At 44.5% G+C, this 23,422-nt stretch overlaps 1 protein-coding gene across 2 annotated transcripts; it reads left to right on the forward strand.

The window, feature by feature from the left end:
- Positions 1-1,022: 1,022 nt before the first annotated feature.
- Positions 1,023-7,603, forward strand: LOC106591927 (suppressor of cytokine signaling 1-like). Of its 2 annotated transcripts, XM_045719504.1 has the most exons (3): positions 1,023-1,327; positions 4,382-4,743; positions 6,508-7,603. In XM_045719504.1, exons 2-3 carry the CDS (start codon positions 4,438-4,440, stop codon positions 6,880-6,882), a joined length of 681 nt encoding a protein of 226 aa, XP_045575460.1. In that variant the 5' UTR covers positions 1,023-1,327; positions 4,382-4,437; the 3' UTR covers positions 6,883-7,603. The 2 variants fall into 2 exon arrangements, with proteins under 2 accessions (XP_045575460.1, NP_001306949.1); NM_001320020.1 differs by lacking the exon at positions 1,023-1,327 and having other exon boundaries at positions 4,438-4,743; positions 6,508-6,882.
- The last annotated feature ends 15,819 nt before the right edge of the window (positions 7,604-23,422 follow it).

Consider the following 23,422-nt stretch of genomic DNA (forward strand, 5'->3'; position numbering starts at 1 on the left):
CGGTCAACAGCACCCCCCACAGCAACTCGTCCAAGCCTCCCCCTTTTTTCTCCTTCACCCAAATCCAGTCAGCTGATGTTCTGAAAGAGCTGCAAAATCTGGACCCCTACAAATCAGCCGGGCTAGACAATCTGGACCCTGTCTTCCTAAAATGAGAACTTGTTCTGAACTAGACTACCTGGTTAAATAAAGGTGAAATAAAATAATAAATAAAAAAACTATGTCTGAAACTCCACGGGGAGTGGAGTGGCAGCACGGTGTTGTGAGGGTCTGATAACAGTCCCCCCCGGCAAGGAATTTAGAACAATTTAAGTAAAAAATACTTTAAAGCATTATGTAGGTAGTTTTCAAGGGTATCTGTACTTTACTATTTATATTTTGGTTAACTTTTGCTTTTATTTCACTACATTCCTAAAGAAAAGAATGTACATTTTACTTAATACATTTTCCCTGACACTCAAAATATATATACACTACTACGCAAACCAGACTGCACCATTTTTTTTTTTTTTTAATTGTATTTACAGATAGCCAGGCGCACACTCCAAAACGTTTGAAATGATTTATACTTTTACTTTTGATACTTAAGTATATTTAAAAAAAAAACCAAATACTTTTAGACTTTTACTCAAGTAGACGATTTCGGGTCATGACAGTTTAAATTAAGAGATTATGCAAATGTGTGTTCCGATACTATCGCCCACTTCTCAGAATGTGGTAATTAGTCTATTATGGGGAGAAACATCTGATAAAACTGAAACCGACGTGGATTCCTGCTTCACAACGAGTCAAGTGTTTGAAAGTAAATAGACTGTTTTTTTTTTTCTTTCTTTCTGTGAAGCGACAGTTTTACTATACATTTTGAATGGAAGTGAAACCCTCCAGAGGGAAGCTAGAAGAGAGAGAGAGAGACTCTACAGTTGAGCGCTGGTGGTGAGACACCCCTGGTGGTGGAGAGTTACTGAGGAGGTCAGAGAGAAGGATTTCTCAGAAACGGTGTTCATATTAAAACGAAAGTGAAACGGATCTTTTTACAGGAATCTCTGTGTAGTTGTGTTGGTGTAGTTTATGGGCTGAACGTTTATTTAGCTCCTTACCGAACACCATGGTGATCAAACCAACAAGGACAGAGAGAGAGAGAGGACGTGAAAAACTATGTGGATATATATACTATAAAGTCAGATTACCGCGTCTTGTCTCGACTATTTTGGAAGTGTATTGATGATCAACAACAGGATTAATACCGATGTAAAAAACGGATTCTGCTTCGGAAAATATAAAAAGTGCATCAGGAAAAAAAATTACATTGCACCCGTTTTGCAAAACGGTAAGAATATTTGAACATTGTCTATTGTGGATTTTACTGTTTTGTTTCGCAACATTGATTATTGTGCAATTGAATTGTGCCGTAACAAAGCAGCCTGACAACACCCCATTTCGTACATAATAAATGACATATTGTCATTAAAATATTTTTGGGACTAGACAACAGTCAACGTGAACAACAGTATAACATATACTCATTAAAAACATGATTCCCCGTTTGCTTTATAGCGGTAAAGTCGGGGCCAGTGAAACACAGTTAACAAACTAAGTCTTTTGCCGCTTACAGCTACTACTGATATCTACTGTTATATCTACTAATAATATCTACTACATCTACCACATCTACTACTGATATCTACTGTTTTTTCTATCTACTTATATCTACTACATCTACCACATCTACTGCTAATATCTACTGTTACATCTATCTACTAATATCTACTGTTACATCTACTACTAATATCTACTGTTATATCTACTACTAATATCTACTGTTACATCTACTACTAATATCTACTGTTATATCTACTACTAATATCTACTGTTACATCTACTACTAATATCTACTGTTATATCTACTACTAATATCTACTGTTATATCTATCTACTGATATCTACTGTTATATCTACTACTAATATCTACTGTTATATCTATCTACTGATATCTACTGTTATATCTACTACTAATATCTACTGATACATCTATCTACTAATATCTACTGTTATATCTACTACTAATATCTACTGTTATATCTACTACTAATATCTACTGATATCTACTGATATATCTATCTACTAATATCTACTGATATATCTATCTACTAATATCTACTGTTATATCTACTACTAATATCTACTGTTATATCTATCTACTGATATCTACTGTTATATCTATCTACTGATATCTACTGTTATATCTACTACTGATATCTACTGTTATATCTATCTACTGATATCTACTGTTATATCTACTACTAATATCTACTGTTATATCTACTACTAATATCTACTGTTATATCTATCTACTGATATCTACTGTTATATCTATCTACTAATATCTACTGTTATATCTACTACTAATATCTACTGATACATCTACTACTGATATCTACTGTTATATCTATCTACTGATATCTACTGATATCTACTGTATAGTTAACTGTGAACAGCTTTTTGAATTGTGATCCTAGTTAGGACAGGGATGGCTAAATCAATGTCCATTTACTTAGCTGGGATGGAGGAACACTTATAATCCACACTTGTAGTCTAGTGGTTAGAGAGCGTTGGGTCAATAACCGAAAGGTTACTGGATCAAATCCCAGAGCTGACAAGGTATAAAAATCTGTCGTTCTGCCCCCTGAACAAGACAGTTAACCCCACTGATCCCCGGTAGGCCGTTATTGTAAATAAGAATTTGTTCTTAACTGACTTTTTACTAGTTAAATAAAAGTTAACATTTTTTAAAGCAGGTAGGCAGACCAGTAGACAGACAGGTAGACAGACGGGTAGGCAGACAGGTAGACAGACCAGTAGACAGACAGGTAGGCAGACAGGTAAACAGCTGTGATGTTATCTGATGTTGTTTTAGGTCACATAATAAGTCATTTATAGAAAGACATCAGTTTTCTAGCCTCAGCATTTTGGGGCCTTTAGGCTGGGTATCTGTAAAGCCCTTTGTGACCACTAGGATACTACGACTTATATATTTATATATTTTTGATTGAACTCATGGTGGTAACTAATTGTAGACATCATTAGGCAGGTTTCCATTGAGCCAGGTTTAATTCGACACACACAAAAAACCCATGTTGAGAGAGAGAGAGAGAGAGAGAGAGAGAGAGAGACAGAGACAGAGACAGAGAGAGATAGTAGAGAGACAGAGACAGAGAGAGAGAGGGAGAGAAAGCGGTGTCATGGAAACGGAAGAGATGAGAGACATTTTCTGAAGGTCAACAACATTTTTATCTGTTGGACAGGGGGAGGATTTTTTCTGTCTTACTTTCTTTATTTACAAAAAAACTTTAACAAAAAAAAATTATGATGGAAACTGTGTTTTTTATCGAATAAATGAATTGCTTCGCTTTGCTTTTCTGGTTGGCTGGCAGGTTTTCACCAATTTACAGGAGTGCAAGTAAATTATTGCAATCTATCCATGCTCCAGACAAATATGACAAGACAAGCAGTCATTGTATCATCTAAACCTCTTGTGAAATATATTTTTACATAAACTCCAAAAATATAGTATTTTCAGCTGTTTGAAGCTGGTGAACAAAACCCCCGAAAGTAGAAGTTACAAAAAAGTACATTTTTAAAGAAGGTGAAACATAGAAATAACACACATAGAACAGATCTACGGCTTCTTAGACTTGCCGTCAATGAGAATGACAGATCTATAATTCACATTTCTTACGTATTGCAGCATTAAATGGAAACGGCACCATAGCAGGCAATTGTCCTATTTATTTTCTAAATGTAAAACTTTCTAAATGTTGATTTAAAAAAGATATCTATAATAATAATCACTGGACAAGTTAATGGAAACAGATCCTATCAGCAGCAGTAGTGGTGGTATAATGGTCTCTCTCTCTCTGTCTCTCTCTCTCTCTCTGTCTCTCTCTGTCTCTCTCTCTCTCTCTCTCTCTCTCTCTCTCTCTCTCTCTCTCTCTCTCTCTCTGTCTCTATCTCTCTGTCTCTCTCTCTCTCTCTCTCTCTCTCTGTCTCTCTCTCTGTCTGTCTCTCTCTCCCCCTCTGTCTCTGTTTCTCTCTCTGTCTCTGTCTCTCTCTCTCTGTCTCTCTCTCTCTGTGTGTCTTTCTCTCTGTCTTTCTCTCTGTCTCTCTCTCTCTCTCTCTCTCTCTCTCTCTCTCTCTCTCTCTCTCTCTGTCTCTCTGTCTCTGTCTCTCTGTCTCTGTCTCTGTCTCTGTCTCTCTCTCTCTCTCTCTCTCTCTCTCTCTCTCTCTCTCTCTGTCAGGATGCCAGGGTAACATAGCTCCTATCATCAGTAGTAGTAGTAGTGGTATAATGGTCTCTCTCTCTCTCTCTCTCTCTCTCTCTCAGGATGCCAGGGAACTGTGTAGCGATGGGAGAGGGTTGGGACCGCTCTCCCCTGTAGGATGGTCGCTCACAGCACCGTGGAAGAACAAGACACAACATCAGCACCTTCATCATCATCATCATCAGCCTCATCCTCATCCTCATCAGTCTCCCAGTCACACCGTCAGCACCCATCCAAACAGTGTGTGGCGTCCCCTATCCCAGTACCAGACTTGTTAGACCAGCAGCCCCCTCTTCCCCTCCTGGACCCAGTGCCTACCCACTTTCCTCCATTCCGCTGCCAAGTAGACTTCCTGATAATCACCCGGACGGCCTCCATGTTGGAACGTTCCGGTTTCTACTGGGGCCCCCTAGGTGTGGAGGAGGTAATTACACAATCAATTTATCTATCGTCCCCTCAGAGCCTGGTTCCTCTCTACCCCTCAGAGCCTGGTTCCTCTCTACCCCTCAGAGCCTGGTTCCTCTCTACCCCTCAGAGCCTGGTTCCTCTCTACCCCTCATAGCCTGGTTCCTCTCTACCCAGTACAGCCAGAAGAGGACTGGCCACCCCTCATAGCCTGGTTCCTCTCTACCCAGTACAGCCAGAAGAGGACTGGCCACCCCTCAGAGCCTGGTTCCTCTCTACCCAGTACAGCCAGAAGAGGACTGGCCACCCCTCATAGCCTGGTTCCTCTCTACCCAGTACAGCCAGAAGAGGACTAGCCACCCCTCATAGCCTGGTTCCTCTCTAGGTTTCTTCCTAGGTTCTGGCCTTTCTAGGGAGTTTTTCCTAGCCACCGTGCTTCTACACCTGCATTGCTTGCTTGTTTGGGGGGTTTTAGGCTGGGTTTCTGTACAACACTTTGAGATATCAGCTGATGTAAATAAGAAAAGGGCTTTATAAAAAATAATTTTGATCGAATGTTATTTATATAACCTTTTTCACATCAATAATTGTCAGAAATTAACTTTAGAGTAAAGGAACATCGATAGCTGTCATGAATGAAATAACTGCATATAGGGATTTCAATACAACTCGATTACATGAAGATAAAGGAGAAGTCGTTTTATTTTACAACCAAATGTTTTGATGTTAATGGAAGGGTCCACACACCTTTTTTGTTTGTTGTTGTTATGATTTCACATGTTTTTGAGAAACTCACCCCCCCCCTCAAAAAAAACTGCAAATCACTTCCTTATCCTCGTTGTGTATTATTAGGGTCCTGGGGGGAAAATCACTTCCTTATCCTCGTTGTGTATTATTAGGATCCTGGGGGTAAAATCACTTCCTTATCCTCGTTGTGTATTATTAGGGTCCTGGGGGAAAATCACTTCCTTATCCTCGTTGTGTATTATTAGGGTCCTGGGGGGAAAATCACTTCCTTATCCTCGTTGTGTATTATTAGGGTCCTGGGGGGAAAATCACTTCCTTATCCTCGTTGTGTATTATTACGGTCCTGGGGGGAAAATCACTTCCTTATCCTCGTTGTGTATTATTAGGGTCCTGGGGGGAAAATCACTTCCTTATCCTCGTTGTGTATTATTAGGGTCCTGGGGGTAAAATCACTTCCTTATCCTCGTTGTGTATTATTAGGGTCCTGGGGGGAAAATCACTTCCTTATCCTCGTTGTGTATTATTAGGGTCCTGGGGGGAAAATCACTTCCTTATCCTCGTTGTGTATTATTAGGGTCCTGGGGGGAAAACATTAACAAAAGCTCAACACCATCTAAACATGTGCTTTTAGGAAAGGAGAAAAGCTCTTAGTATAATGACTCAGGCCTTTAAGATGTTTTACAAATTAAACTCTATTCTTTATATTCCCTTTTTGTTTGCGACTTGTCATTTTACATCAAAATGTTTTTGGGATTTGGTTGTATAAATAAATAAATACTTCTCCTTTGAACCTGAAGTATTTAACCTATTTGAGAACTTGACATATTAAATCAGGAATTATACAATTTATTACATAACATTACATTTCTAAGTGTTTTAAAATATTTCAAATGTTACTGTTATCATCTGGAATCAAACGAACATCTTGTTTTAAACACATGTTATTATTTCAACCCCTTAAAATGAAAAATAAAATAAAATGAAATTCATTATTAATCGATTTTGATATTGATTCTTGTCCTCTGTCGTCCCGCAGGCTCACAGTCGACTGAAGGACGTCGCCACGGGAACGTTCTTGATCCGGGATAGTCGTCAGAAAGATGTCTTCTTCACGTTGTCCTATCGGGCGGACGGCGGACCAGTCAGCGTACGCATCATCTATAAGGGACAGCGGTTCAGCCTGGCAGGAAGTGAGCACTCCTTCCCCTGCCTCTTCCTCTTGCTGGAACACTACATAAATTCCTCTAAGAAAAGTCTGACTGTCCCGTACAGGAAACAACGTCCGACGCTCCAGGAACTGTGCAGGAAACAGGTCGTGGAGTCGTGCAGCGGCGACGTGGAACGGGTCGCGAGGGTACCAGTCAACCCAGTCCTGAAACACTTCCTGTTAGAGTTCCCGTACAGGATATGATGTCACGGGGGGGGACGCCGTTGAGGCGGGACTTGTCTAACGGAGAGTTGAGTTTCAGGACTATCAAATGATTCGGATCGGGACGGTACTTAAGAATTTTGGGTCGGTTGCTTTTGAAACTAGAAACTGGGTCGTGGTTAGAAAACGAGATCAGAGTTCAAAACTTCACCCTATTCTCTAAACGGAGCACTACTCGACAGGGTCATACAGGTCACACTCGGTCTTGGTTTGGGTTTATCCGGGTTGGTGGTCGGTCCCTGGGGGATTTTAATAAGGACCGTATGTGGACCACAACAACAATAACAACAGGTTCTGGAGCGGCTGCATTAAAGAACCACCAGGGGTGGTTGTGTTCTGATCCGGGGTCGCTGACCGCGTGAGGTGGACGGTATGGTTAGTGGACTGGTTCTGCCGTTGTAGGCAGGGCCGGGTGGTTCGCTGTAGCACAACGAATGAACCACAACATCAATACTTGACTGACAATGTTTACAATGTTGTTTACAATCTTTACAACGACCAGGAATGTTTACGCTACACAATATCACAGTACTGTATGTATAACTGTGTACTCTCTGATACTAACGGATATAACTGTGTACTATGTAGTACTAACGAATATAACTGTGTACTCTCTGGTACTAATACCATATCTGCTGTGCAGACTCTCTCTCTCTCTTCTAGGAGTGTTTTAATGGAAAATAAATACAGCGTTTATATTTCAGCCTTGTCTTCCTGTCGGTCTGTGTGTTGCTGTTAGACAATATTTGAATTCTCTCTCATCCCTCCTGGGACCAGAACCCGGACCAACGCTGGGTCAATTGTGCGCCGCCCTATTGGACTCCCAAATCACGGCCGGGTTGTGATACAGCCTGGAATCGAACCAGGGTCTGTAGGGACGTCTCTAGCACTGATAATGCAGCGCCTTAGACCGATGCTCCACTCGGGAGCACCCCCCCCGAGTGAAGACCAATCACAGATCTAGTTTATAAAGCAGGAAGTAGTGACCTACACACAGTTAAACACAACCAAACGGAGGTCAACTCACAGAGTCAGACAGACAGACAGACAGACAGACAGACAGACAGACAGACAGACAGACAGACAGACAGACAGACAGACGAGACAGACAGACGAGACAGACAGACAGACAGACAGCAGACAGACAGACAGACAGACAGACAGACAGACAGACGAGACGAGACAGACAGACAGACAGACAGACAGACAGACAGACAGACAGACAGACAGACAGACAGACAGACAGACAGACAGACAGACAGACAGACGGAGAGACAGACGGAGAGACAGACAGACAGACAGACAGACAGACAGACAGACAGACAGACAGACAGACAAGCAGACAGACAGACAGACAGACAGACAGACAGACAGACAGACAGACAGACAGACAGACAGACAGACAGACAGACAGACAGACAGACAGACAGACAGACAGACCAGGAGTGTGTGTGTGTGGTTGCTGTGACAACGCAGTAGGTAACCGCAGTGACACATCAATGTGACAGGTGGGCTGAGCTTTGATAGTAAACGCTCTGTGGGTGGTGTGTGTGTGTGGTCTATTACCAGAAAACGTAGGGAAGTGAAGACTCAGAAGGTGTGTCAGTAAAATATGTTACTGTAAGCGGGGGGGGGTGCTAGAATGTCTCGCCATGTGGGTGGTGTGTGTGGTGTGTGTGTGTGTGTGTGTGTGTGTGTGTGTGTGTGTGTGTGTGTGTGTGTGTGTGTGTGTGTGTGTGTGTGTGTGTGTGTGTGTGTGTGTGTGTGTGTGTGTGTGTGGTTAGTCAGAACAGCTAGTGATGACTAATAAAGGTGAAAGGTTGAAAAAGCTTAGTGTAAATCTGATAGTAAACGACGAGCAGGGGAAACAACAACCCTGATGATTACAGAGATGATTATTACAGACAGGGGAACAACAACCCTGATGATTACAGAGATGATTATTACAGACAGGGGAACAACAACCCTGATGATTACAGAGATGATTATTACAGACAGGGAAACAACAACCCTGATGATTACAGAGATGATTATTACAGACAGGGAAACAACAACCCTGATGATTACAGAGATGATTATTACAGACAGGGGAACAACAACCCTGATGATTACAGAGATGATTATTACAGACAGGGAAACAACAACCCTGATGATTACAGAGATGATTATTACAGACAGGGAAACAACAACCCTGATGATTACAGAGATGATTATTACAGACAGGGGAACAACAACTTACAAGAATATGCAGCTTTGACGTGGAATTTCGTCAACAGACTGTGTGTGTGTGTGTGTGTGTGTGTGTGTGTGTGTGTGTGTGTGTGTGTGTTTCATTCATAGTATTTCACGTTTAGAGAAGTGAAGAGTTTCAGGTGTTTGACAGAGTCTGTGACTGATTTCTGTGGAAGTCTATATATATACACACACACACACACACACATACACACACACACACACATACACACACACACACACACACACACATACTCAGTATTATTTAATCTATGGTTTCCAAAAAAGAGCCTTGTTCTCTCTCTGTCTGACATTATAATGAGGAAATACAAACCCGTGACAAGTCACTGATGTAGAAGCCTGCTGGCTGTTTATACCTGGGATTTCCCTGACGGAGTCATTAACACAGCTCTCTTTCTCTCCGTCTCCCCTCCTCTCCTCTCTCCGTCTCCTCTCCTTTCCTCTCTCCGTCTCCTCTCCTCTCCTCTCTGCTTCTCCCCTCCTCTCTTCTCTCCTTCTCCCCTCCTCTCCTCTCTCCTTCTCCCCTCCTCTCCTCTCTCCTTCTCCCCTCCTCTGTCCGTCTCCTCTCCTTTCCTCTCTCCTTCTCCCCTCCTCTCCTCTCTCCTTCTCCCCTCCTCTCCTCTCCTCTCTCCTTCTCCCCTCCTCTCCTCTCTCCTTCTCCCCTCCTCTCCTCTCTCCGTCTCCTCTCCTCTCCTCTGTCCGTCTCCTCTCCTTTCCTCTGTCCGTCTCCCCTCCTTTCCTCTCTCCTTCTCCGTCTCCTTTCCTCTCTCCGTCTCCTCTCCTCTCCTCTGTCCGTCTCCTCTCCTTTCCTCTGTCCGTCTCCCCTCCTTTCCTCTCTCCTTCTCCGTCTCCTTTCCTCTCTCCGTCTCCTCTCCTTTCCTCTCTCCGTCTCCTCTCCTTTCCTCTGTCCATCTCCTCTCCTTTCCTCTCTCCGTCTCCTCTCCTTTCCTCTCTCCGTCTCCTCTCCTTTCCTCTCTCCGTCTCCTCTCCTTTCCTCTGTCCATCTCCTCTCCTTTCCTCTCTCCGTCTCCTCTCCTTTCCTCTCTCCGTCTCCTCTCCTTTCCTCTGTCCATCTCCTCTCCTTTCCTCTCTCCGTCTCCTCTCCTTTCCTCTCTCCGTCTCCTCTCCTCTCCTCTCTCTGTCTCCTCTCCTCTCCTCTGTCTGTCTCCTTTCTCTCCTCTCCTTTCCTCTCTCTGTCTCCTCTCCTTTCCTCTGTCCATCTCCTCTCCTCTCCTCTCTCTGTCTCCTCTCCTCTCCTCTGTCTGTCTCCTTTCTCTCCTCTCCTTTCCTCTCTCTGTCTCCTCTCCTTTCCTCTGTCCATCTCCTCTCCTCTCCTCTCTCTGTCTCCTCTCCTCTCCTCTGTCTGTCTCCTTTCTCTCCTCTCCTTTCCTCTCTCCGTCTCCTCTCCTTTCCTCTGTCCATCTCCTCTCCTCTCCTCTCTCTGTCTCCTCTCCTCTCCTCTGTCTGTCTCCTTTCTCTCCTCTCTTTCCTCTCTCCGTCTCCTCTCCTTTCCTCTGTCCATCTCCTCTCCTTTCCTCTCTCTGTCTCCTCAGCTATGTCTGTCTCCTTTCTCTCCGTCTCCTTTCCTCTCTCTGTCTCCTCTCCTCTCTCTGTCTCCTCAGCTATGTAGGCCTGTCTTACCAATTCAATAATATTGGGCTTGTTCCAACATCGAAGCCGACGTGGCTTCAGGCAACTTGTTTTGTCATCATAACTACACATTATTATTTGGTAGATCAGTCAGTTGAGTAACAATTTACCCAAAATGCATCACACCATGACATGATCTGGAACGCGAGCCCTCTTTAAGAGCTGTGGTTAGACACACATCACACACACATCACACACACTCAGCAGCCTTCAATTACCAGGAACACACACACACACACACACACACACACACACACACCCACACGTTTCCCTGAAGAGACTAAGATAGACCAGAACACACAGTCGGTGACAGACCACATGACAACACAGTTTCTGTCTCTTTCCATCCCTCTCTGCTCTGATGTACAGTTCACTCTCCTCCTCGTCTTCATCTCTCTCCTCCTCCTCATCTTAATGTCTCTCCTCCTCCTCATCTTAATGTCTCTCCTCCTCCTCATCTTAATGTCTCTCCTCCTCCTCATCTTAATGTCTCTCCTCCTCGTCTTAATGTCTCTCCTCCTCATCTTAATGTCTCTCCTCCTCCTCATCTTAATGTCTCTCCTCCTCGTCTTAATGTCTCTCCTCCTCGTCTTAATGTCTCTCCTCCTCATCTTAATGTCTCTCCTCCTCATCTTAATGTCTCTCCGCCTCATCTTAATGTCTCTCCTCCTCCTCATCTTAATGTCTGTCCTCCTCATCTTAATGTCTCTCCTCCTCATCTTAATGTCTCTCCTCCTCGTCTTAATGTCTCTCCTCCTCGTCTTAATGTCTCTCCTCCTCGTCTTAATGTCTCTCCTCCTCCTCATCTTAATGTCTCTCCTCCTCGTCTTAATGTCTCTCCTCCTCGTCTTAATGTCTCTCCTCCTCCTCATCTTAATGTCTCTCCTCCTCGTCTTAATGTCTCTCCTCCTCATCTTAATGTCTCTCCTCCTCGTCTTAATGTCTCTCCTCCTCGTCTTAATGTCTCTCCTCCTCCTCATCTTAATGTCTCTCCTCCTCCTCATCTTAATGTCTCTCCTCCTCCTCATCTTAATGTCTCTCCTCCTCATCTTAATGTCTCTCCTCCTCCTCATCTTAATGTCTCTCCTCCTCGTCTTAATGTCTCTCCTCCTCGTCTTAATGTCTCTCCTCCTCGTCTTAATGTCTCTCCTCCTCATCTTAATGTCTCTCCTCCTCCTCATCTTAATGTCTCTCCTCCTCCTCGTCTTAATGTCTCTCCTCCTCATCTTAATGTCTCTCCTCCTCGTCTTAATGTCTCTCCTCCTCCTCATCTTAATGTCTCTCCTCCTCCTCGTCTTAATGTCTCTCCTCCTCCTCATCTTAATGTCTCCTCCTCCTCGTCTTAATGTCTCTCCTCCTCATCTTAATGTCTCTCCTCCTCATCTTAATGTCTCTCCTCCTCCTCGTCTTAATGTCTCTCCTCCTCCTCATCTTAATGTCTCTCCTCCTCCTCATCTTAATGTCTCCTCCTCCTCGTCTTAATGTCTCTCCTCCTCATCTTAATGTCTCTCCTCCTCGTCTTAATGTCTCTCCTCCTCATCTTAATGTCTCTCCTCCTCATCTTAATGTCTCTCCTCCTCGTCTTAATGTCTCTCCTCCTCCTCGTCTTAATGTCTCTCCTCCTCCTCATCTTAATGTCTCTCCTCCTCATCTTAATGTCTCTCCTCCTCCTCATCTTAATGTCTCCTCCTCCTCGTCTTAATGTCTCTCCTCCTCCTCATCTTAATGTCTCTCCTCCTCGTCTTAATGTCTCTCCTCCTCGTCTTAATGTCTCTCCTCCTCCTCATCTTAATGTCTCTCCTCCTCGTCTTAATGTCTCTCCTCCTCATCTTAATGTCTCTCCTCCTCGTCTTAATGTCTCTCCTCCTCGTCTTAATGTCTCTCCTCCTCATCTTAATGTCTCTCCTCCTCCTCATCTTAATGTCTCTCCTCCTCCTCGTCTTAATGTCTCTCCTCCTCGTCTTAATGTCTCTCCTCCTCGTCTTAATGTCTCTCCTCCTCCTCATCTTAATGTCTCTCCTCCTCCTCGTCTTAATGTCTCTCCTCCTCCTCATCTTAATGTCTCCTCCTCCTCGTCTTAATGTCTCTCCTCCTCATCTTAATGTCTCTCCTCCTCATCTTAATGTCTCTCCTCCTCCCTCGTCTTAATGTCTCTCCTCCTCCTCATCTTAATGTCTCTCCTCCTCCTCATCTTAATGTCTCCTCCTCCTCGTCTTAATGTCTCTCCTCCTCATCTTAATGTCTCTCCTCCTCGTCTTAATGTCTCTCCTCCTCATCTTAATGTCTCTCCTCCTCATCTTAATGTCTCTCCTCCTCGTCTTAATGTCTCTCCTCCTCCTCGTCTTAATGTCTCTCCTCCTCCTCATCTTAATGTCTCTCCTCCTCCTCATCTTAATGTCTCTCCTCCTCCTCATCTTAATGTCTCCTCCTCCTCGTCTTAATGTCTCTCCTCCTCCTCATCTTAATGTCTCTCCTCCTCGTCTTAATGTCTCTCCTCCTCGTCTTAATGTCTCTCCTCCTCCTCATCTTAATGTCTCTCCTCCTCGTCTTAATGTCTCTCCTCCTCATTTTAATGTCTCTCCTCCTCGTCTTAATGTCTCTCCTCCTCGTCTTAATGTCTCTCCTCCTCCTCATCTTAATGTCTCTCCTCCTCCTCATCTTAATGTCTCTCCTCCTCCTCATCTTAATGTCTCTCCTCCTCCTCATCTTAATGTCTCTCCTCCTCATCTTAATGTCTCTCCTCCTCCTCATCTTAATGTCTCTCCTCCTCGTCTTAATGTCTCTCCTCCTCGTCTTAATGTCTCTCCTCCTCGTCTTAATGTCTCTCCTCCTCATCTTAATGTCTCTCCTCCTCCTCATCTTAATGTCTCTCCTCCTCCTCGTCTTAATGTCTCTCCTCCTCATCTTAATGTCTCTCCTCCTCGTCTTAATGTCTCTCCTCCTCCTCATCTTAATGTCTCTCCTCCTCCTCGTCTTAATGTCTCTCCTCCTCCTCATCTTAATGTCTCCTCCTCCTCGTCTTAATGTCTCTCCTCCTCATCTTAATGTCTCTCCTCCTCATCTTAATGTCTCTCCTCCTCCTCGTCTTAATGTCTCTCCTCCTCCTCATCTTAATGTCTCTCCTCCTCCTCATCTTAATGTCTCCTCCTCCTCGTCTTAATGTCTCTCCTCCTCATCTTAATGTCTCTCCTCCTCGTCTTAATGTCTCTCCTCCTCATCTTAATGTCTCTCCTCCTCATCTTAATGTCTCTCCTCCTCGTCTTAATGTCTCTCCTCCTCCTCGTCTTAATGTCTCTCCTCCTCCTCATCTTAATGTCTCTCCTCCTCCTCATCTTAATGTCTCTCCTCCTCCTCATCTTAATGTCTCCTCCTCCTCGTCTTAATGTCTCTCCTCCTCATCATCTTAATGTCTCTCCTCCTCGTCTTAATGTCTCTCCTCCTCGTCTTAATGTCTCTCCTCCTCGTCTTAATGTCTCTCCTCCTCATCTTAATGTCTCTCCTCCTCCTCGTCTTAATGTCTCTCCTCCTCCTCATCTTAATGTCTCCTCCTCCTCGTCTTAATGTCTCTCCTCCTCATCTTAATGTCTCTCCTCCTCATCTTAATGTCTCTCCTCCTCCTCGTCTTAATGTCTCTCCTCCTCCTCATCTTAATGTCTCTCCTCCTGCTCATCTTAATGTCTCCTCCTCCTCGTCTTAATGTCTCTCCTCCTCATCTTAATGTCTCTCCTCCTCGTCTTAATGTCTCTCCTCCTCATCTTAATGTCTCTCCTCCTCATCTTAATGTCTCTCCTCCTCGTCTTAATGTCTCTCCTCCTCCTCGTCTTAATGTCTCTCCTCCTCCTCGTCTTAATGTCTCTCCTCCTCCTCGTCTTAATGTCTCTCCTCCTCCTCATCTTAATGTCTCTCCTCCTCCTCGTCTTAATGTCTCTCCTCCTCATCATCTTAATGTCTCTCCTCCTCGTCTTAATGTCTCTCCTCCTCGTCTTAATGTCTCTCCTCCTCGTCTTAATGTCTCTCCTCCTCATCTTAATGTCTCTCCTCCTCGTCTTAATGTCTCTCCTCCTCGTCTTAATGTCTCTCCTCCTCCTCATCTTAATGTCTCTCCTCCTCCTCATCTTAATGTCTCTCCTCCTCCTCATCTTAATGTCTCTCCTCCTCCTCATCTTAATGTCTCTCCTCCTCATCTTAATGTCTCTCCTCCTCCTCATCTTAATGTCTCTCCTCCTCGTCTTAATGTCTCTCCTCCTCGTCTTAATGTCTCTCCTCCTCGTCTTAATGTCTCTCCTCCTCATCTTAATGTCTCTCCTCCTCCTCATCTTAATGTCTCTCCTCCTCCTCGTCTTAATGTCTCTCCTCCTCATCTTAATGTCTCTCCTCCTCGTCTTAATGTCTCTCCTCCTCCTCATCTTAATGTCTCTCCTCCTCCTCGTCTTAATGTCTCTCCTCCTCCTCATCTTAATGTCTCCTCCTCCTCGTCTTAATGTCTCTCCTCCTCATCTTAATGTCTCTCCTCCTCATCTTAATGTCTCTCCTCCTCCTCGTCTTAATGTCTCTCCTCCTCCTCATCTTAATGTCTCTCCTCCTCCTCATCTTAATGTCTCTCCTCCTCGTCTTAATGTCTCTCCTCCTCGTCTTAATGTCTCTCCTCCTCATCTTAATGTCTCTCCTCCTCCTCATCTTAATGTCTCTCCTCCTCCTCGTCTTAATGTCTCTCCTCCTCATCTTAATGTCTCTCCTCCTCGTCTTAATGTCTCTCCTCCTCCTCATCTTAATGTCTCTCCTCCTCCTCGTCTTAATGTCTCTCCTCCTCCTCATCTTAATGTCTCCTCCTCCTCGTCTTAATGTCTCTCCTCCTCATCTTAATGTCTCTCCTCCTCATCTTAATGTCTCTCCTCCTCCTCGTCTTAATGTCTCTCCTCCTCCTCATCTTAATGTCTCTCCTCCTCCTCATCTTAATGTCTCCTCCTCCTCGTCTTAATGTCTCTCCTCCTCATCTTAATGTCTCTCCTCCTCGTCTTAATGTCTCTCCTCCTCATCTTAATGTCTCTCCTCCTCATCTTAATGTCTCTCCTCCTCGTCTTAATGTCTCTCCTCCTCCTCGTCTTAATGTCTCTCCTCCTCCTCATCTTAATGTCTCTCCTCCTCCTCATCTTAATGTCTCTCCTCCTCCTCATCTTAATGTCTCCTCCTCCTCGTCTTAATGTCTCTCCTCCTCATCATCTTAATGTCTCTCCTCCTCGTCTTAATGTCTCTCCTCCTCGTCTTAATGTCTCTCCTCCTCGTCTTAATGTCTCTCCTCCTCATCTTAATGTCTCTCCTCCTCCTCGTCTTAATGTCTCTCCTCCTCCTCATCTTAATGTCTCCTCCTCCTCGTCTTAATGTCTCTCCTCCTCATCTTAATGTCTCTCCTCCTCATCTTAATGTCTCTCCTCCTCCTCGTCTTAATGTCTCTCCTCCTCCTCATCTTAATGTCTCTCCTCCTGCTCATCTTAATGTCTCCTCCTCCTCGTCTTAATGTCTCTCCTCCTCATCTTAATGTCTCTCCTCCTCGTCTTAATGTCTCTCCTCCTCATCTTAATGTCTCTCCTCCTCATCTTAATGTCTCTCCTCCTCGTCTTAATGTCTCTCCTCCTCCTCGTCTTAATGTCTCTCCTCCTCCTCGTCTTAATGTCTCTCCTCCTCCTCGTCTTAATGTCTCTCCTCCTCCTCATCTTAATGTCTCTCCTCCTCCTCGTCTTAATGTCTCTCCTCCTCATCATCTTAATGTCTCTCCTCCTCGTCTTAATGTCTCTCCTCCTCGTCTTAATGTCTCTCCTCCTCGTCTTAATGTCTCTCCTCCTCATCTTAATGTCTCTCCTCCTCGTCTTAATGTCTCTCCTCCTCGTCTTAATGTCTCTCCTCCTCCTCATCTTAATGTCTCTCCTCCTCCTCATCTTAATGTCTCTCCTCCTCCTCATCTTAATGTCTCTCCTCCTCCTCATCTTAATGTCTCTCCTCCTCATCTTAATGTCTCTCCTCCTCCTCATCTTAATGTCTCTCCTCCTCGTCTTAATGTCTCTCCTCCTCGTCTTAATGTCTCTCCTCCTCGTCTTAATGTCTCTCCTCCTCATCTTAATGTCTCTCCTCCTCCTCATCTTAATGTCTCTCCTCCTCCTCGTCTTAATGTCTCTCCTCCTCATCTTAATGTCTCTCCTCCTCGTCTTAATGTCTCTCCTCCTCCTCATCTTAATGTCTCTCCTCCTCCTCGTCTTAATGTCTCTCCTCCTCCTCATCTTAATGTCTCCTCCTCCTCGTCTTAATGTCTCTCCTCCTCATCTTAATGTCTCTCCTCCTCATCTTAATGTCTCTCCTCCTCCTCGTCTTAATGTCTCTCCTCCTCCTCATCTTAATGTCTCTCCTCCTCCTCATCTTAATGTCTCTCCTCCTCGTCTTAATGTCTCTCCTCCTCGTCTTAATGTCTCTCCTCCTCATCTTAATGTCTCTCCTCCTCCTCGTCTTAATGTCTCCTCCTCCTCGTCTTAATGTCTCTCCTCCTCATCTTAATGTCTCTCCTCCTCGTCTTAATGTCTCTCCTCCTCATCTTAATGTCTCTCCTCCTCATCTTAATGTCTCTCCTCCTCGTCTTAATGTCTCTCCTCCTCCTCGTCTTAATGTCTCTCCTCCTCCTCATCTTAATGTCTCTCCTCCTCCTCATCTTAATGTCTCTCCTCCTCCTCATCTTAATGTCTCCTCCTCCTCGTCTTAATGTCTCTCCTCCTCATCATCTTAATGTCTCTCCTCCTCATCTTAATGTCTCTCCTCCTCATCTTAATGTCTCTCCTCCTCGTCTTAATGTCTCTCCTCCTCCTCCTCATCTTAATGTCTCTACTCCTCCTCATCTTAATGTCTCTCCTCCTCCTCGTCTTAATGTCTCTCCTCCTCCTCGTCTTAATGTCTCTCCTCCTCATCTTAATGTCTCTCCTCCTCATCTTAATGTCTCTCCTCCTCGTCTTAATGTCTCTCCTCCTCCTCATCTTAATGTCTCTCCTCCTCCTCGTCTTAATGTCTCTCCTCCTCCTCATCTTAATGTCTCTCCTCCTCATCTTAATGTCTCTCCTCCTCCTCATCTTAATGTCTCTCTTCCTCGTCTTAATGTCTCTCCTCCTCCTCATCTTAATGTCTCTCCTCCTCATCTTAATGTCTCTCCTCCTCCTCATCTTAATGTCTCTCTTCCTCATCTTAATGTCTCTCCTCCTCCTCATCTTAATGTCTCTCCTCCTCATCTTAATGTCTCTCCTCCTCGTCTTAATGTCTCTCCTCTTCATCTTAATGTCTCTCCTCCTCATCTTAATGTCTCTCCTCCTCATCTTAATGTCTCTCCTCCTCGTCTTAATGTCTCTCCTCCTCCTCGTCTTAATGTCTCTCCTCCTCCTCGTCTTAATGTCTCTCCTCCTCGTCTTAATGTCTCTCCTCCTCGTCTTAATGTCTCTCCTCCTCGTCTTAATGTCTCTCCTCCTCGTCTTAATGTCTCTCCTCCTCATCTTAATGTCTCTCCTCCTCCTCATCTTAATGTCTCTCCTCCTCCTCGTCTTAATGTCTCTCCTCCTCATCTTAATGTCTCTCCTCCTCGTCTTAATGTCTCTCCTCCTCCTCATCTTAATGTCTCTCCTCCTCCTCGTCTTAATGTCTCTCCTCCTCCTCATCTTAATGTCTCCTCCTCCTCGTCTTAATGTCTCTCCTCCTCATCTTAATGTCTCTCCTCCTCGTCTTAATGTCTCTCCTCCTCCTCGTCTTAATGTCTCTCCTCCTCCTCATCTTAATGTCTCTCCTCCTCCTCATCTTAATGTCTCTCCTCCTCGTCTTAATGTCTCTCCTCCTCGTCTTAATGTCTCTCCTCCTCATCTTAATGTCTCTCCTCCTCCTCGTCTTAATGTCTCCTCCTCCTCGTCTTAATGTCTCTCCTCCTCATCTTAATGTCTCTCCTCCTCGTCTTAATGTCTCTCCTCCTCATCTTAATGTCTCTCCTCCTCATCTTAATGTCTCTCCTCCTCGTCTTAATGTCTCTCCTCCTCCTCGTCTTAATGTCTCTCCTCCTCCTCATCTTAATGTCTCTCCTCCTCCTCATCTTAATGTCTCTCCTCCTCCTCATCTTAATGTCTCCTCCTCCTCGTCTTAATGTCTCTCCTCCTCATCATCTTAATGTCTCTCCTCCTCATCTTAATGTCTCTCCTCCTCATCTTAATGTCTCTCCTCCTCGTCTTAATGTCTCTCCTCCTCCTCCTCATCTTAATGTCTCTACTCCTCCTCATCTTAATGTCTCTCCTCCTCCTCGTCTTAATGTCTCTCCTCCTCCTCGTCTTAATGTCTCTCCTCCTCATCTTAATGTCTCTCCTCCTCATCTTAATGTCTCTCCTCCTCGTCTTAATGTCTCTCCTCCTCCTCATCTTAATGTCTCTCCTCCTCCTCGTCTTAATGTCTCTCCTCCTCCTCATCTTAATGTCTCTCCTCCTCATCTTAATGTCTCTCCTCCTCCTCATCTTAATGTCTCTCTTCCTCGTCTTAATGTCTCTCCTCCTCCTCATCTTAATGTCTCTCCTCCTCATCTTAATGTCTCTCCTCCTCCTCATCTTAATGTCTCTCTTCCTCATCTTAATGTCTCTCCTCCTCCTCATCTTAATGTCTCTCCTCCTCATCTTAATGTCTCTCCTCCTCGTCTTAATGTCTCTCCTCTTCATCTTAATGTCTCTCCTCCTCATCTTAATGTCTCTCCTCCTCATCTTAATGTCTCTCCTCCTCGTCTTAATGTCTCTCCTCCTCCTCGTCTTAATGTCTCTCCTCCTCCTCGTCTTAATGTCTCTCCTCCTCGTCTTAATGTCTCTCCTCCTCGTCTTAATGTCTCTCCTCCTCATCTTAATGTCTCTCCTCCTCATCTTAATGTCTCTCCTCCTCATCTTAATGTCTCTCCTCCTCCTCGTCTTAATGTCTCTCCTCCTCGTCTAATAACCAACAGGTCTAATAACCAGCAGGTCTAATAACCAGCAGGTCTACAGGTCTAATAACCAGCAGGTCTAATAACCAGCAGGTCTAATAACCAGCAGGTCTACAGGTCAAATAACCAGCAGGTCTAATAACCAGCAGGTCTAATAACCAGCAAGTCTAATAACCAACAGGTCTAATAACCAGCAGGTCTAATAACCAGCAGGTCTAATAACCAACAGGTCTAATAACCAGCAGGTCTAATAACCAGCAGGTCTAATAACCAGCAGGTCTAATAACCAGCAGGTCTAATAACCAACAGGTCTAATAACCAGCAGGTCTAATAACCAGCAGGTCTAATAACCAGCAGGTCTAATAACCAGCAGGATAACCAGCAGGTCTAATAACCAGCAGGTCTAATAACCAGCAGGTCTACAGGTCTAATAACCAGCAGGTCTAATAACCAGCAGGTCTAATAACCAGCAGGCCTAATAACCAGCAGGTCTAATAACCAACAGGTCTACAGGTCTAATAACCAGCAGGTCTAATAACCAACAGGTCTAATAACCAGCAGGTCTAATAACCAGCAGGTCTACAGGTCTAATAACCAGCAGGTCTAATAACCAGCGGGTCTAATAACCAGCAGGTCTACAGGTCTAATAACCAGCAGGTCTAATAACCAGCGGGTCTAATAACCAGCAGGTCTAATAACCAACAGGTCTAATAACCAGCAGGTCTAATAACCAGCAGGTCTAATAACCAGCAGGTCTACAGGTCTAATAACCAGCGGGTCTAATAACCAACAGGTCTAATAACCAACAGGTCTAATAACCAACAGGTCTAATAACCAGCAGGTCTACAGGTTTAATAACCAGCAGGTCTAATAACCAACAGGTCTAATAACCAGCAGGTCTAATAACCAGCAGGTCTACAGGTCTAATAACCAACAGGTCTAATAACCAGCAGGTCTAATAACCAACAGGTCTAATAACCAGCAGGTCTACAGGTCTAATAACCAGCAGGTCTAATAACCAGCAGGTCTAATAACCAACAGGTCTAATAACCAGCAGGTCTACAGGTCTAATAACCACCAGGTCTAATAACCAGCAGGTTTAATAACCAGCAGGTCTAATAACCAGCAGGTCTAATAACCAGCGGGTCTAATAACCAGCAGGTCTAATAACCAGCGGGTCTAATAACCAGCGGGTCTAATAACCAGCAGGTCTAATAACCAGCGGGTCTAATAACCAGCAGGTCTAATAACCAGCAGGTCTAATAACCAGCAGGTCTAATAACCAGCAGGTCTACAGGTCTAATAACCAGCAGGTCTAATAACCAGCGGGTCTAATAACCAGCAGGTCTAATAACCAGCAGGTCTAATAACCAGCAGGTCTAATAACCAGCGGGTCTAATAACCAGCAGGTCTAATAACCAGCGGGTCTAATAACCAGCAGGTCTAATAACCAGCAGGTCTACAGGTCTAATAACCAGCAGGTCTAATAACCAGCAGGTCTAATAACCACCAGGTCTAATAACCAGCAGGTCTAATAACCAGCAGGTCTAATAACCAGCAGGTCTACAGGTCTAATAACCAGCGGGTCTATTAACCAGCGGGTCTAATAACCAGCAGGTCTACAGGTCTAATAACCAGCGGGTCTAATAACCAGCGGGTCTAATAACCAGCAGGTCTAATAACCAGCAGGTCTAATAACCAACAGGTCTAATAACCAGCAGGTCTACAGGTCTAATAACCAGCGGGTCTAATAACCAGTGGGTCTAATAACCAGCAGGTCTAATAACCAGCAGGTCTACAGGTCTAATAACCAGCGGGTCTACAGGTCTAATAACCAGCAGGTCTACAGGTCTAATAACCAGCAGGTCTACAAGTCTAATAACCAGCAGGTCTACAGGTCTAATAACCAGCAGGTCTACAGGTCTAATAACCAGCAGGTCTAATAACCAGCAGGTCTAATAACCAGCAGGTCTACAGGTCTAATAACCAGCAGGTCTACAGGTCTAATAACCAGCAGGTTTAATAACCAGCAGGTCTAATAACCAGCAGGTCTAATAACCAGCGGGTCTAATAACCAGCGGGTCTAATAACCAGCAGGTCTAATAACCAACAGGTCTAATAACCAACAGGTCTAATAACCAACAGGTCTAATAACCAGCAGGTCTAATAACCAGCGGGTCTAATAACCAGCAGGATAACCAGCAGGTCTAATAACCAGCGGGTCTAATAACCAGCGGGTCTAATAACCAGCGGGTCTAATAACCTCACGGGTCTAATAACCAGCGGGTCTAATAACCAGCAGGTCTAATAACCAGCAGGTCTAATAACCAGCAGGTCTAATAACCAGCAGGTCTAATAACCAACAGGTCTAATAACCAACAGGTCTAATAACCAGCAGGTCTAATAACCAGCAGGTCTAATAACCAGCAGGATAACCAGCAGGTCTAATAACCAGCAGGTCTAATAACCAGCAGGTCTAATAACCAGCAGGTCTAATAACCAGCGGGCCTAATAACCAGCGGGTCTAATAACCAGCAGGTCTAATAACCAGCGGGTCTAATAACCAGCAGGTCTAATAACACCACAGTACAGCAGGTCTAATAACCAGCAGGTCTAATAACCAGCGGGTCTAATAACCAGCAGGATAACCAGCAGGTCTAATAACCAGCGGGTCTAATAACCAGCAGGTCTAATAACCAGCGGGTCTAATAACCAGCGGGTCTAATAACCAGCGGGTCTAATAACCTGCGGGTCTAATAACCAGCGGGTCTAATAACCAGCAGGTCTAATAACCAGCAGGTCTAATAACCAGCGGGTCTAATAACCAGCGGGTCTAATAACCAGCAGGTCTAATAACCAGCAGGTCTAATAACCAACAGGTCTAATAACCAACAGGTCTAATAACCAGCAGGTCTAATAACCAGCAGGTCTAATAACCAGCAGGATAACCAGCAGGTCTAATAACCAGCAGGTCTAATAACCAGCGGGTCTAATAACCAGCGGGTCTAATAACCAGCGGGTCTAATAACCAGCAGGTCTAATAACACCACAGTACAGCAGGTCTAATAACCAGCAGGTCTAATAACCAGCGGGTCTAATAACCAGCAGGTCTAATAACCAGCGGGTCTAATAACCAGCAGGATAACCAGCAGGTCTAATAACCAGCAGGCAGCAGGTCTATTAACCAGCGGGTCTAATAACCAGCGGGTCTAATAACCAGCAGGTCTAATAACCAGCAGGTCTAATAACCAGCAGGTCTAATAACCAACAGGTCTACAGGTCTAATAACCAGCAGGTCTACAGGTCTAATAACCAGCGGGTCTAATAACCAGCAGGTCTAATAACCAGCAGGTCTAATAACCAACAGGTCTACAGGTCTAATAACCAGCAGGTCTAATAACCAACAGGTCTACAGGTCTAATAACCAGCAGGTCTACAGGTCTAATAACCAGCAGGTCTACAGGTCTAATATCCAGCAGGTCTACAGGTCTAATAACCAGCAGGTCTACAGGTCTAATAACCAGCAGGTCTACAGGTCTAATAACCAGCAGGTCTACAGGTCTAATAACCAGCAGGTCTAATAACCAGCAGGTCTACAGGTCTAATAACCAGCAGGTCTAATAACCAGCGGGTCTAATAACCAGCGGGTCT

Source organism: Salmo salar, chromosome ssa06, assembly GCF_905237065.1.
Source record: "Salmo salar chromosome ssa06, Ssal_v3.1, whole genome shotgun sequence".
NCBI classification, from domain to species: Eukaryota; Metazoa; Chordata; class Actinopteri; order Salmoniformes; family Salmonidae; genus Salmo; species Salmo salar.